At 34.1% G+C, this 15,191-nt stretch overlaps 1 protein-coding gene across 1 annotated transcript in view; it reads right to left on the bottom strand.

The window, feature by feature from the left end:
• nav1a (neuron navigator 1a) overlaps window positions 1-15,191 on the bottom strand; it is a 164,910-nt gene that overhangs the window by 38,346 nt on the left and 111,373 nt on the right. Inside the window, exons 6-7 of the mRNA XM_073822902.1 lie at window positions 7,301-7,439; window positions 760-1,057 (exon numbers count right to left, since the gene is read on the bottom strand). Coding sequence (XP_073679003.1) covers window positions 760-1,057; window positions 7,301-7,439 — 437 coding nt within the window. The remainder of the gene's footprint in view (window positions 1-759; window positions 1,058-7,300; window positions 7,440-15,191) is intronic.

Here is a 15,191-nt window from a genome sequence, read left to right on the forward strand (position 1 = left end):
CCTAAATATATAGTTATATTTTTTATTAAATATTTAAAACAAAAATAATTATAAAATAAAATAGAAACAAGATTTAAAAAGGTAGGGTTAATTCAAGAAATTAAAAATAACATAAAATAAAATAAATATTTACCTAAATATATAGTTATATTTTTAGCTAAATATAAAAAAAAATAAATATAAATATGTAAATAAATACAATACTAACAAAATGAGGGTTCAAAGTTGCAATTTACCTAAAATTACAGTATATTTTAAATATAATACATGTAACCTATAGGCTATGGATTACAGTTAATAATGTTGTTAATAATGTTCAGTTTTTTCACTTTATAAAACCTGATATGCTTTTTTGACTCACAAAGTCATGGTAGCTGTCGACATTATATGAATTTCCCAGGACGACAGTTTCAGCTAAAAATCTTCTTTACTGTTCTAATGAAGAAAAAAAAGTTTCCTACATTTTATAAAGGCCTGGGGGTGAGTAAATTAACAGCAAATTCGAATTTCAGTGTAAAAAATAAATGAGAGCTCCATTAAGGCTCCTGAGCTATAAAAGAGCAACCTCTGAACAACAGGCGTTACCTATGGGTAAGTAATAAGTAATACATATACATTAGATAATTTATGCCTGTGGTGGCAGGATTTGGAGGCTGGAATGTCAGGAATCATGGGAGATTAATAACACATGTTGCATGTTTCAGAGTGTGTTTCCATACCATCAGATGTATGTGTGTGTATGTGTTTGGCATCACTAACCTCCTGGCACTTTGAGCATGCTCTGTGAGGTGTGTGTGATGGGGGAGGTCACGCCTACGGGAGGGTTACGGCTCTTCTTCAGTCCGCTGGGCGGGTGGCCAAGCGTCTGCGGTTTCCTCAGCTCGCCCTTGACTCCTGCGTCGTCCTGCGATCTGCTTTTTTTCCATTTGCTGGACGACTCCGCCTTAAGGCTGCCCGTGTCGTATCCTCCCTCGTTCCGGCATTGTGCCTTCCCCTCCTCGCTGTACCAGGAAAGGCCATTTTCAACCAGCGAGCGCTTCTCGGCATCAGTGCGCAGCTGTGGGTGCAAGTGAAAATAAACAGTGACTATTTCAGTTTAAAATCATAAAAAGAAACGCTTAGGTTAGGGGCCATTCTTGTAAATTCATGTAAATGTGCTAGACAGACAAGTTTGACCATTGTCTTTTGCAGTGGCTCATGTATAAAACAGTATTATACAAAACAGCAATTTTTAAAAATATTTTGACTTTTATTTGAACAAAATCACATCTCTACACCTTGTGTTTTTTTAATTCCACTGATTATGTGTCACAGTTTTTACAGCTTGTATCTCACAATTATGACTTTTTTCTTAGGAGTGTGAGACATAAACTTGCAGTTGTAAGTTATAAAGTCAGAATTGCAAGATAACACTTTTTTTCTCGCAAATGTGAGTTCGTATCTAGCAATTCTGACTTTTTTTTTCTCAGGAGTGTGAGTTATAAACTTGCAATTCAAGTTATAAAGTTTGAGATAACAATTTTTTTTGTCTTGAAAATGCCAGTTTATATCTTGCAATTCTGACTTTTTTTCTCACAATTGTGATAACTCACAATTTTGACTTTTTCTCGCAAATGCGAGTTTATTTCTTGCAATTCTGACTTTTTTCTTGCAATTTGACTTTTTTACTTCCAATTCAACCTTTTTTTTCCATGGACTGTGAGATCTAAACTTGCAAATGTATGTTATAAAGTCAGAATTGCGAGATAACTGCCTTTTTTCTCAGAATTGTAAGACAACTCACAATTTTGACTTTTTTCTCGCAAATGCGAGTTTATATCTTGCAATTCTGACTTTTTTTCTTATAATTTGACTTTTTTATTTGCAATTCTAACTTTTTTCCTCAGGACTGTGAGATATAAACTGGCAAATGCAAGTTATAAAGTCTATAAAGTCTCTGACTTTTTTCTTACAAATGCGAGTTTATATCCCACAATTCTGACTTTTTTCTTGCAATTGAACCTTTTTTCTTGCAAATGCGAGTTTCTATCTCGCATTTCACTTTTTTTTCTCGCAAATGCGAGTTTTTATCTCACAATTCTGACTTATTTCTCAGAACTAAGATAATCACAATTTTGACTTTTTTTCTGACCAATGTACACTCATATCTTGCAATTCAGACCTTTTCTCGCAATTGCGAGTTTATATCTCGCAATTCTGACTTTTTTCTTGCAATTCTAACTTTTTTCTCAGGATTGTGAGATCTACACTTGTGATTGTGAATTATAAAGTCAGAATTGTGAGATAACTGACTTTTTTCTTGCAATTCTAACTATTCTCCTCAGTATTGTGAGATATAAACTTGCAAATGCAAATTATAAAGTCAGAATTGCAAGATAACTTGCAATGTTGACTTTTTTTCTTGCAAATGTGAGTTTGTATCTCACAATTCTGCTTTTTTTTCTTGCAATTTATCCTTTTTACTTGCAATTCTAACATTTTTTTTCTCAGGATTGTGAGATCTAAACTTGTGATTGTGAGTTATAAAGTCAGAATTGCGAGATAACTTATTTTTTTCTAGCAATTCTAACTTTTTTCCTCAGGATTGAGATATAAATTTGCAATTGTGAGTTATAAACAACTTTTTTCTCGCAAATGTGAATTTGTATCTCACAATTCTGACTTTTTTCTCAGAACTGTAAGATAAAAAAGTTGCAATTTTAACATTTCTTGCAATTGTGAATTTATTTCTTGCAATTCAGAATTTTTCTTGCGATTGAGAGTTTATATCTCGCAATTCTGACTTTTTTCTTTAGGATTGTGAGATATAAACCGTTTGTTTCTCGCAATCCTCACTTTTTTGTGAGATAGAAAGTCGCATTTCTTTTTTTTTTCTCTTGCAAATGTGAGTCAGAAGTATACAATAAAAATTAAAGAAGATAATTGCATCTTTTTAATCACCCAATTCTGACTTTGTTTCAATTCCAACGTTTCTTCTCAGAATTATGAGATTAATTCTCAGAATTCAGACTTTTTTTCCCCAGAATTGCGAGATATAAACTTAGAATTGCAAGAAAATAAATAAATACATAACAAACTGCAATAAACAACGACAAAAAAACCTCAAGATAAAAACCTTTTTAATTTTGTTTATGCTGTGTCTGATATGAGCTTCCATAAATGGAGAAATGGTAAATGGAGAAATAAGCTACTGTTTATCGTGTCGACACAAGCCACCAAACATGGAAATTTTGTTTCAGAGTCCTGCTTTATGAACTGCATTGTGGTCACATTCCAACACGAGCAGTGGAGATGAACAGAAGTAACACACGCTAATATAAATCAGCACACCACAGAACATCAGAGCAGTGTTTCTTCTCCAGAAGAACCGTCTGTTTAGTTTCGCTCTATCTGTCACTGGTTTAAGTAAAAGACACAAAGCTATCTTTTTCACTTCACAAGATGTGGATTATTGTGATGTTTTGGACTGTTTGGACTCTTATTCTGACGGCACCCATTCACTGCATTTAGTGTAAATAAATGATCAGCTAATTTGAATTTTTGGGTGAACTATTCCATTTAGAAAATTGTTGCATATCAGTGAACCTTAAGACCTTTGTGTGATAAAATTAATGAAAATGAAGACTAATTAATTTTGTGAAATTGATTTGGTGAAAGTGGACATCAGAAATGAGCATTTCAAGTAAGAGTCGGACCATGTTGCCAGGTTCAGTGAACCATGTCCGGCTTAAGGAGAAGCTCTGCGGAGGGGCATACCTGCTTTATTAAATGTAAATAACCCTTTGTGAAAGGTTGATGTCATTTGAGGAATGTCTGCTCCCTTACTGGGAATTATGTGATACGGCAAGCTCACATATTTGACCAATTAAAGCTGTCTGAACTTTGATGTTTGTATAACTGTGATGTTGACATGTCATTTCCTTCTTGTAGCAAGGCAGCCGCGTGGGTCAGATCAAGAAAGAAGCCGGGGATTGTTCCCTCCTCCTTCTTCTTGACGAGTACAATAAAGTCAGCTGAGGAGGAGGAGGAGGAGCGGAGGCTGGTATGTGAGTCTGTGGGGGGTTTGGAAGAACATTGTGATCTGCTTGATGGAGAAGATATTGAAAGGGTCCAGCAGAGCGTGTGTGGTGATGCTGTAACCTCATGAAGCTGATTACTGAACCTGTGGTGCTGCTGGAGAGGTTCATTAAGGTTTAGAATGGGATGACAGGGACACTGTCCTCATGATTTACACTGCTAATCTGACTGCATTCTCCAGAGAAGATTCCTGAAACGCAGGAGACTGCTGGTGTTACCCACAATAAACTGGGAATCCTTCAATTCTTAAACTTAAACTTTATGATTTTGTCTTAAAAGTAAGGTGTTTGATTTCTGTTTTCAGTTCTACAGTCCAAGATGATCTTGAAATTTTGAGAGAACATTTTCCATATTTGTGTTTACTGGAAATGCACTTTCGTTTAAAAGTTTGGAGTTGGAATATATATACAAATTAATTAATATTTGTATTAAGAAGGGATGCATTACACTGATCATATGTAACTGAATTTCTATTTTCTAAAAAAAAAAAAAAAAAAAAAATTATCACAGTTTCTATAAAAATATGAAGCAGGACAACTGTTTTCTACTTTGGTAATAAAAAGAAATGTGGCTTGAGCAGCAAATCAGTATATTAGAATGATTTCTGAATGATTTCTGATTTCTGATCATGTGACACTGAAGACTGGAGTAATGATGCTGCTTTGCATCACAAAATATATTCACATAACAGCAGTTATTTTAATTTGTAAATGTAATAATATTCCAAAATATTACTTTTTTTTTTTTACAGAAGCCCATTTCCACCACATAAGAAAACAAATGCTTTAAAAAGTCAAAATTATAACATGCTTACGAGATTAAAGTTGAAATTAGTTTATACAAAATTATGACTAAATTGAAATTATAACTTTAAAAGTCATACTTATGATAAAAATGGTTGACATTTCTGACTTTAAAATGTTATAATTATGAGATAAAAGGTTGAAATTATGACCAAGTTGAAATATTAACTTTAAACATCATAATTATGAGATAATTTTTTAAAATTGACTCTTTGGCTATAATTATGAGAAAAGGTTGAATTTCTGACTTGAAGTTATAATTATGAGATTATTATGACTTTGAAAGTTATGAGATAAATTGTTGAAATTTATGACTTTAAAAAGTTACAATTATTTAAAAGTCCTAATAATGAGATAAATTGTTATGATTGTGACTTTAAAAAGTTATAATTATGAGATAAAAAGTCAAAATTATGACTAAGTTGAAATTATGACTTTAAAAGTCATAATTATGAGATAAAATGTTGAAATTATGACTAAAAGTCAAATATTAGATACATTGTTTAAATTGTGACTAAAAAGTAATAATTATGAGATAAAAAGTCGAAATAACAACAAAGTTGAAATTGACTTTAAAAAATAATTACGAGATAAACTGAGAAAATAGTGACTTTAAAAAAGTCTTAATTATGAGATAAATTGTTAAAATTATGACTTTAAAAGTCATAATTATGAGATAAAAAAGTTGAAATTATGACTAAAAGTCAAATATTAGATACATTGTTTACATTGTGACTAAACAAGTCATAATTATGAGATAAAAAGTCAAATAATGACAAATGACAAAGTTGAAATTATGACTTTAAAAGTCATAATTATGAGATAAATTGTTGAATTTGTGACTTTAAAAGTCATAATTATGAGAAAAAATTTTAATTATGACTTTAAAAAGTTGTAATTATAAGAATTATGACATACATCATAGTTATGAGAAAAAAATAATAATTATGACTTTCAGTCTTTCAGTCATAATTATGACTTTAAGTAATATTTATGAGATAAAATGTTCAAATTTGGACTTCAAATGTCATAATTTTGAGAAAAAAGGTAAATTATGACAAATTATGACAAGACATAATTATAAGATAAGACTGAAATTATGACTTTAAAAAGTATATCAATGCCTTCATATCAATTGACTTTAAAGTCATAATTTAAACTTTTTCTTATAATTATGACTTTAAAAAGTCATAATTATAAGAAAAAGTTTAAATTATGACTTTAAAGTCAATTATGAGATAAAAAGTCAAAATTATGACTAAGTCATAATTATGAGAAAAAAGGATGAAATTATGACATAAGCCATAATTATGGCATAAAAAGGCATGATTATGAGAAAAAGTTTAAATTATTATTTTAAAAGTATTAAATATGAGAGATAAAAAAGTCAATTAAAAGTCAAAATGATGACATACTAAATCGAAATTTTGAGATGAAAAAGTCAAAATTATTAATTTTCGAAATTATGAAAATAAAATGACGACTTTAACTTTAATTTGGTCTGACACGACACAAAATAGTGGTTTAATGAATTGTGAAGAGTGGGCCTATGTGGGACATTCAAATTTGAAATGCCTTAAAACTGTTTGGAGAACCAAGCTCAGTACACACCGTATTAATAAACCATACCGTTTATAGACAAGCAGAATGTACCCCAGAATATAAACGCAATGCACTGAATTGTTAATACTGCGACTTTTTAATGCATGATTTTTTTTCTTATTTAATCAGCTAAAGAATCATGTTGAATTGTAACTATAATGTACCTCATAGCTTTATTTTCATTTACAACAAATTACTTATGTGTAAGGTCAACATAAGGATAAATAAATGCTTTTGTGTGTGTGTGTGTGTGTGTGAACGATTCCTTTGAATACGTTGTCGGATCTAACTAACATCTATAATGACATTCAAAATGAATACAGACACTGTGACCCATCTGTACTGTAATGATGTGGTAAATGTTTCTCACAACGCCAAGAAACAGTGATTTTAGGTAGCCAGAACGGCTGAAACGAATCCAGAAAGCGGTGTGGTCTTCAACAAATCCTAACCAACACAAACACACATCCACACACAGACGACTGAACCCGTAACACTACATGGGAGTTCAACTTTGAGAATGAAACCAGAGACTCCCTGAAGACTTCTTGGCCAGGGAAGAGTCACATCAGTGTCTTTGGGTGGGATAAACTGTGTCGTCTATGTTCTGTGGTGATAGATTTCAGATGAGTATCGACTGAGTCAGTGCGCGCTCTCTCACACTAAAGCGGTTAGCGGTTTGTAACACATTCATCCAATTAGCAGTAAGTACTGTGTGCACAGGCTAGACTGATCCAGTATCGTGTGTCACAAATTGGCCAACTGTTGCAACAAACCTTAAAGCAGCAATTTTTCTACCCAATAAAAAAGTGAATTACCACAATGGCAGAGTTTCGTCGGGAGCCAATTGGAGTTGTTGGCAGGGAGTTGAGGGAGGAGCCTGCGTTGAACTCTTCTGAGCTGAGGTTGTCTGAACCATCACTCAAACCGCTGCTGATGGAGCTGCTTTCATCCCAACTGCAAAGAAAACATGAGAAATACCATCACTGTTCTGATTCAGGTCATAATCCGGTCATATTAAATGATTAATTTGCATGCAAAGCAGTCACATGAATAATGAATTGCTATAAAACATATTTTGTTTTTCTTGCTCATTTAAAATACTATGTACTAAATTGACCTACTCTAATGCAACACTCTGCAGTCAACCCAGCCTATTTATGAAAACTAAAGTGCAAAAATAAGTCATTATGAAAATCAATCATAATAATGAGCGCATTACTATGACTGTGCACGTACACATATCATTAAGTATTTAGCATTTGACTAATTAGTATTCAGCAGCTCTGGCCTACATTGATCATCAACACAGTGAAACACAGCACTACAGGCATGCTAGCCAATCATAACAGAGGTCATTTAGATAGAGGTCTTAAAGGTACAGTGGCAAAACAGACTGGGTCATTTCTAAAATCAAAAAGAGGATGGGAAATGGTCATGAAATCTAATTTATGCCTGGTCTTGATGCAATTTATCTTAACTACCCATATAAGCACACTTCAGAGATCACACTCGTCATGGTTGGTTCGATTAAAATGAACTCTTGTGCGATTGCTCTTTTAGTGCGGTTCATTTGAGTAAGTGTGAATGCTTCCATCCGAACCCTGGTTCACGTCAAACAAGTGGAGCAAGACCGCTAAAAAGATGGGTCTCGCTCTAGTGTGGTTCGAATGATATATGAACACAACACGGACCAAATACTTCAAAACGAACCAAAAACAGGAAGTAATGACAAGACGCGACGATCTGCGACATGGTTTCTCGAAGGGAACAAGCGGTGTATACAAAACAAAATGAGCAGAGGGCAAACGTGAAGCAACGAGGAGGTAAAGTTTGTGAGTTTGCAGGTGGTGAAAATAAAATCATAAACACACAATAATGAGCGCGCTTAGTCCAGCAGATTAGGTGAACGCACCTTTTCCTTTTGTTTGTAGTGTTCGGTGAGTTCTGTCACGAAATACACAATTCTGTCATTCAAACCGACCAATCAGGTTGTAAAGGTATCACTATGCCTTTAGGTTTGTTAATTTTAGGTTTGCTTAAAAAATGCCAGTGTGAATGCTAAACGGACCAGGACCAAATGTAGCATTTTCCTTGTTGGTCCAGACCAAATAATCCAAACAAAACAAACTACAAGTGTGAACGCAATAACACAATGCAATGTAATTTGGATGTGCACAGATTAAAATGAATATTCCAAAGTTGCCAGGTTTACATTTGATACAGTTCAATCAACAAATTTACATACACATGAATATTCTTATGTTAATCCGAATTTGCTCATATTCTGATTATGTCTTCATCATGTAAACAAGTGAACCCTAATATTCCAGTTTCCAGATACTGGTATATGCCTGTATAAATCTGAATTCTTTGTAAACATCTTATTTACAATATCTATTGTAATAGGAATATTCCAGTGTTGCCAAGTCTGCGGTTTCCCCGTAGAATTAGGCTATTTTACCACTGTTGCCACGGGTTGTTTTTCATGTCCGCGGGTTTAAGCGACCCCAGTAACGTAATATTTAGCCCCTGGAATGCAAATTTAATCTGGGAAACTGCACCAAAAAAAAAAAAAAAAAAAAAAAAAAACATGTATTTCACCCCCCTGCAACCTGATTTTTAATGCAATTGGGCTACTTTTGAGTAGCAATTGGGCGGGTTTTGTTGTGCAAACCTGGCAACCCTGGAATTTATTTTAATAGTCTATGCACATCCAAATTTACATTATGGGTGTTATTAACGCTGTGTTAACACTTGTAGCTTGGTTTGTTTGGTTTATTTGGTTCGGACCAAAAAGGAAAATGGTACATCTGGTCCGCTTAGCATTCACATTGACATTTTTGACAGCAAAACTAAAGATAGTGAACCTAAAGGCATAATTATGTTCACAACCTGATTAGTCAGGTTGAATAATGTATATTTCGTGATGGAACTCAAACAAAAGGTGTTTTCGACTTAAAATTAAATAGAAATATTAGAAAGTTTTAAGTAAAATTTAGAAATGTTGCAAACTAACCTGTAAGCTGCGCAGATCGACCGGTAGGGCAGGGCGATATGGTCAAAAAAAATTTATCACGATATAAATAGCAAAATTTGCGATAACGATATAACTGACGATATAATTGATGCTAGACAAAATACTTCAAAACTGCACGACTTTATTGGTGCAAATAAAAGAAAAGAACGTGCTTTTACAGCTTTGTTGTACTCCAGTATGTGCTTTTGCTTCAAATGGTGAAACAGGTTAGTGGTGTACGGGTCGCTAGCCAACATTACTTTTTTGCCGGTACTTTAGCCTACTTTGTGTAATAATGAAAACATTTATTTCAGTGAAAAAATAAGTCCAAAACTCTCTATTTTAACATTTTGAACAATAGGGCTCTACAATCTTTTTTTTTTTTGTTCTTGTTTTAATTTTTCTGATAATGAAATGAAAGCATAAACATTTATTTATTTTTAATCAAATGAAAAATAAACCCTTTTAATTTTTGGCAAACAAACAGGTTTACTGTTCAAATCAATACATGGAAGAAAAATTATATTCAGTTTAAAACGTTTAAATAATAATTGTAGTATTTTTTTCTACAATTAAGTGGTTAATCTTGTTGTAACATTTATTTTTTTATCATATATATTGTTTTATGTCAATTATTTAAATAGGAATATATAAACACCTACATTATACTGTACAAAAGTAATGCAAGACTAATATTGTTCTGTTACATGTTAAACCATACTTTTATTTTGACAGGTTGCCGTGAAGTTTCTGTGTGTACAGTATGATATGATGCTAGTTTTCTCGAATGAAACGGTAAAGGTGACACTCACAGCAGCTTTGGAGATTGAGTTTATCTGTTCATGTGAGAGCAAATGGCAAAAATTAGCAGGAGCGTCACGCGTGCTTCAGTATGCGCGTATTTTTAAAAAATGCGTCTCCGCCATTCATACATAACAGAGGCAAACGGAACATGCAGGATTCATATTAAAACGGTCTTTCTGCATTTCAGTTTTCACAGACACTAGTCCATATCGAATTTCCATCGAATTAAGTGACAGACTTAATCCAAAAATCGACGAATTCCGTGGCATGCTGTGTTATAGTAAATTCCGTTTTTATGCATGGAGTCCGCGATCCAGTCTGTGTTTTTGTGGAGGAGACATTGTACACGCGCGACCATGTAGAGACAGAAATATGACATGCCTTCGTGTAAATAAGATAAATAACATGAGGCAATTTAGTTTGTTTAATATAACCTTAAATGACTTCTATTTTGATCTGGCGCGATATCAAAAATAAAATGAACTTGACGTTCAAGGGGGGCGGGGGGTGGCGTTGGGGGGGCGGTCCGCCCCCCTAAGATAATGGTAGGGGTAAACACTGCATATTTTGCAAAAAATAGTGTTCTGCCGTGTATCTGACGGGCGAAAACCAAACCAGTTCCACACCACGGATGTTGCACCTTTTTTGCAAACCAATTCTGGTTCACATGTGTTAGTCAATGCTCCGCTTGTGCATGCTGCCTCCTCGGTCGCCGCTATGCTTCTGAGTCTGACTCCATGTGCGACCGCATGAAAACACCAGCACTGCGCATGCGCGTTAAGTCCAAGTTCTATCGCGATATGTCAATTTCAGATCGTACCATAACATTACACCGGTATTACCTTGAAAGGTATGATATGACCCAGCCCTACCGACCGGTGTATGGCGCTTTAGACGATTACACCTAATGCCGTCTGCTGGACTAAGTGCGCTTATTGTTGCGTGGTATATTGTTGCGTGCACCAGAGTTCATTTGAAAGCGGACAGAGAGCCATCTTTTTAGCAGTCTCGGTCCACTTGTTTGGTGCGCACCAGGGTTCGGATGGCGGCATTTACACTTACTCAAATGAATCGCATTAACAGAGCAATCACACCAGAGTTCGTTTGGAAGCGGACCGAGACCCATCTTTTTAGTGGTCTTGGTCCTCTTGTTTGGCAGCGTTCACACTTGAACTCAAATGAACCACACTAACAGAACAATTGCCCCAGAGTTGATTTTAATTGAACCAAACATGACAAGTGTGAACACACCCTAAGTTCTCAAAAGGCATTCAACAGAAGTAACACATGAAGAGAGAACAGAATATGTTTTTCCATACATTAAAATAAAGCACTGTGGACTGAATTTTGTAATTCTGAACACTCATTTTGGGAATAAAGGCCCTAATCTGAATATAATGTGCTTGCACACGTTGTCATTGACACCACCTGCTATGAGCACAGAGCTAAAATAATCACTGCCTATTATTTTTACATCAACAGCAGGATTTCGAAATAACTTTCAATGTTTTTTTCAGTCAGAATCTCATTAAAGATTCACAAGGATATCTGGTTTTGTCTGTTCCTGGTGTGTCAGGACCATTAAAAAGCATATGCTCCAGGATGGAAGGTGACTTTGAGATAAGAGCACATCTTGTCGCACAGGACCTGATAAACCCTGAGAAAGTGATAAGGCCATCCTCACATCACTAAACATATGTGCTTAAAAAGACAGCTGAAACCCTTCCAATCAGAAACACAGTTGATAAACCTGTTGTGTCACAAAGGAACCTGACCGGTTCCTAGCAGATAAAATTTGTTATGTAACTATAGCCCTTATATCAGAATAAAACACAGTCACATGGGTTTCAAATCTTTGTGAGGCTGTCTGCTCAACTGTGGAGACCTATGGAATGAAACAGCTGACTTTAGGGAAGACATTTCTCATTGTGCAATGCTCCTTTGGAAACAGATTCACTGCTGATCCCCTCAGATGATCTGAATTTTATGGAAAGACATGTGGCCCCATCAAAGTGTTTAATGCCGTTTAATGTCTAGAGCAACTGTAGTACTGTATGTGGTTGGAAAGATGTCTGGAAAAATGATTTTCTATTGATACATCAAACCCGGATTAAAAAAAAAAAAAACACAAAGTAAAACAAAATAAAACAACAAAAACAGTAAAGAAAAAAAAAAACAAAGTACAGCAACAACAACAAAAAACAATCCAAAAGCAAAATACAAAACAAAAGTATAACAAAACAAATCACAAAACAAAACAAAAACAGCCAAGAAAAGAAAACAAAAAAGCAAAATAAATCACAAAAAACAAACCAAAGCTAAGCAAAACAAAATAAAACAACAAAACAAAAAGCAAAACACAAACCAAAGTAAAATACAAAACAAAAATGTAACACAAAACAACTCAAATAAAAAATAAAACAATGCAAAAAACAAAAAACAAAGTAAAACAAAAACAACAAAAAACAAACCAAAGCAAAAGTGTAACAAAACAAATCACAAAACAAAACAAAAACAGCAAAGAAAAGAAAACAAAAAGCAAAATAAATCACAAACAACAAACCAAAGCTAAGCTAAGCAAAACAAAATAAAATAACAAAACAAAAAGCAAAAACAAAACAAAAAACAAAGTAAAATACAAAACAAAAATGTAACACAAAACAACTCAAATAAAAAATAAAACAATTCAAAGTAAAACAAAAAAGTGAAACACAGAGTAAAACAAAATAAACAAAAACAGTGAAGAAACAAAAAACAAAACAAAGCTAAATACAACAACAACAAAAAATGTAACAAAACGAAACAAAAAATGAAAAAAACAAAAAGCAAAGATTAAACAGCAAAACACAAAGCAAAACAAAACAAACCACAAAAAACTAAGCAAAGCAAAACAAAATAAAACAAAAATAGTGAAGAAAACAAAACAAAGCAAAGTAAAACATAAAACTACCAAAGCAAAATACAAAACAACAAAGTAACAAAACAAATCACAATACAAAACAAAGCAACAAAACAAAAAATCTAAACAATGTAAAACAAAACAAAATAAAACAAAAACAAAGAAAAAACAAAGTACAAAAAACCCCAAAGCAAAATACAAAACAAAAATGTAACAAAACAAAACTAAACTAAAACTACGGGAAAAAAAACAAAGCTTAAACAGCAAAACAAAATAAACCACAAAACAAAAAACAAAGCAAAGCAAAGCTAAGCAAAACAAAATAAAACCTCAAAATAGTGGAGAAAACAAAATTAAAAAAACTAAACAAAGTAAAACAAATAACAAACCAAAGCAAAATACAAAACAACGATATAACGTAAATCACACAACATAAAAAAACAGCAAAGAAAAGAAACCAAAAAACAAAGCAAAATTAAAAAAATAAGCATAACAAAACTACTGAAAAGTAAAGTTAAACAAAAAAGTCCATCAGTGTCATTAACAATAGCTTTGATACATCACTAGCCTTTGAACCTCCTCCACAAACACAATAGTTTCCACACTTTCCCTCCATTTCCACCTCCAGTCCCCATTTTCCAGATGCTTTAAATTCCTGAGTTGTCCCGTTGACACCTAAATACTGGATTAAGTAGCGGCACATTGTGAAGAGCCTGTCATTATAAGATATCTAAGCACATTCAGCTGTTTTGCGAGGCCGCCAGCCCCGAGGAGAAACACTGACGGTCTTTTTATGAGCGATAATGATCAGGGTTCAAGTTTCAGGGCTGTTTGGAGCACCTCGAGCGTCAACCTCTATGATTACGCTCAAAACCCTCATCTCCAGACCTGAGATGACAGCACTCCAGCACTCCTGATGCCTCGTGTTTACCTCTACAGCTGAGAATTTTTGTGAGAAGTGACGTCTCATTTGGCAGCTGTTTTTCTTTTGCTTTGATGCCATATGTGCAACTTAAAACGCTACAATCTTTCTTCAAGCCTGTGAGCTCAACAAATACGACGTGTCAGTTGAATCCCAAGCAACATCTCATCTGTGTGATCTTGATTTATTTCTGAAAGTGTCACTTTAAGTGCGCAACATGACAAGCCAAGCCTCCCTGCAGAATTTATGCCGCAGGTGATGCGGAAAAGGAGGACGAGGAGACCTTGAAAACCTCGGCTTTACCTACAGCATCCCACAGACACAGGCCTCACTTCAAAGGCATGCCATATTAGACACCATGCGGTTTTTGATAAACCTGGACTAACTGTGTGTTTGATGCTGTTCCGTGGAAGGAAAAAAAAATGCAGATAAACACAGCAACCTTTTGGAGATGCTGTGCTTTTCTTGACCAGCCCTGTTTGTAGTGTTGGTGAATGTGAATTTGATGAATCAGATGGACTTGGCTTTAGTTCTGGTAGGAAAAAAGCTAATGAGCAGCAGAATCTCAGCAAGATTAGGCTTAACCAGCACTGATAAATGTACCATAACACCCGTGACCTCAGATTAAAGGATTATAAAAAGGCTACTGGAAGCAAAGGATTTATATCCAGCTTTGAAGATGACGTGTAACAACATTCACAAGCTATTTTAACTTTATAATATGATGCTTAAAACGCTCCCCGTCCACATTAGCGTTTCCAAGCTTTTTCCAAAAGTTTCTCATCCACACTGAAACTTCTGTCATCATTTTGGGACTATAACATGAAGACTGTACAAGGCAAATCTCTTTAGCAGCAGTGTGACACATAACAGGCACAATTACCAGTATAAACATTCAGTGCCTTGCAAAAGTATTCATACCCCTTCATTTTTTTTTTCACATTTTATTTTGTTGCAGCATTATGTTAAACTGCTTTAAATTAGTTTTTCCCAACATCAATTTACACTCCATACACCATAATAATGATGAAGCAAAAACCAGATTTGCAAATTTTACAAATTTAT

The sequence above is a fragment of the Garra rufa genome, chromosome 18 (genome assembly GCF_049309525.1).
Source record: "Garra rufa chromosome 18, GarRuf1.0, whole genome shotgun sequence".
In the NCBI taxonomy this organism is placed as follows: Eukaryota; Metazoa; Chordata; class Actinopteri; order Cypriniformes; family Cyprinidae; genus Garra; species Garra rufa.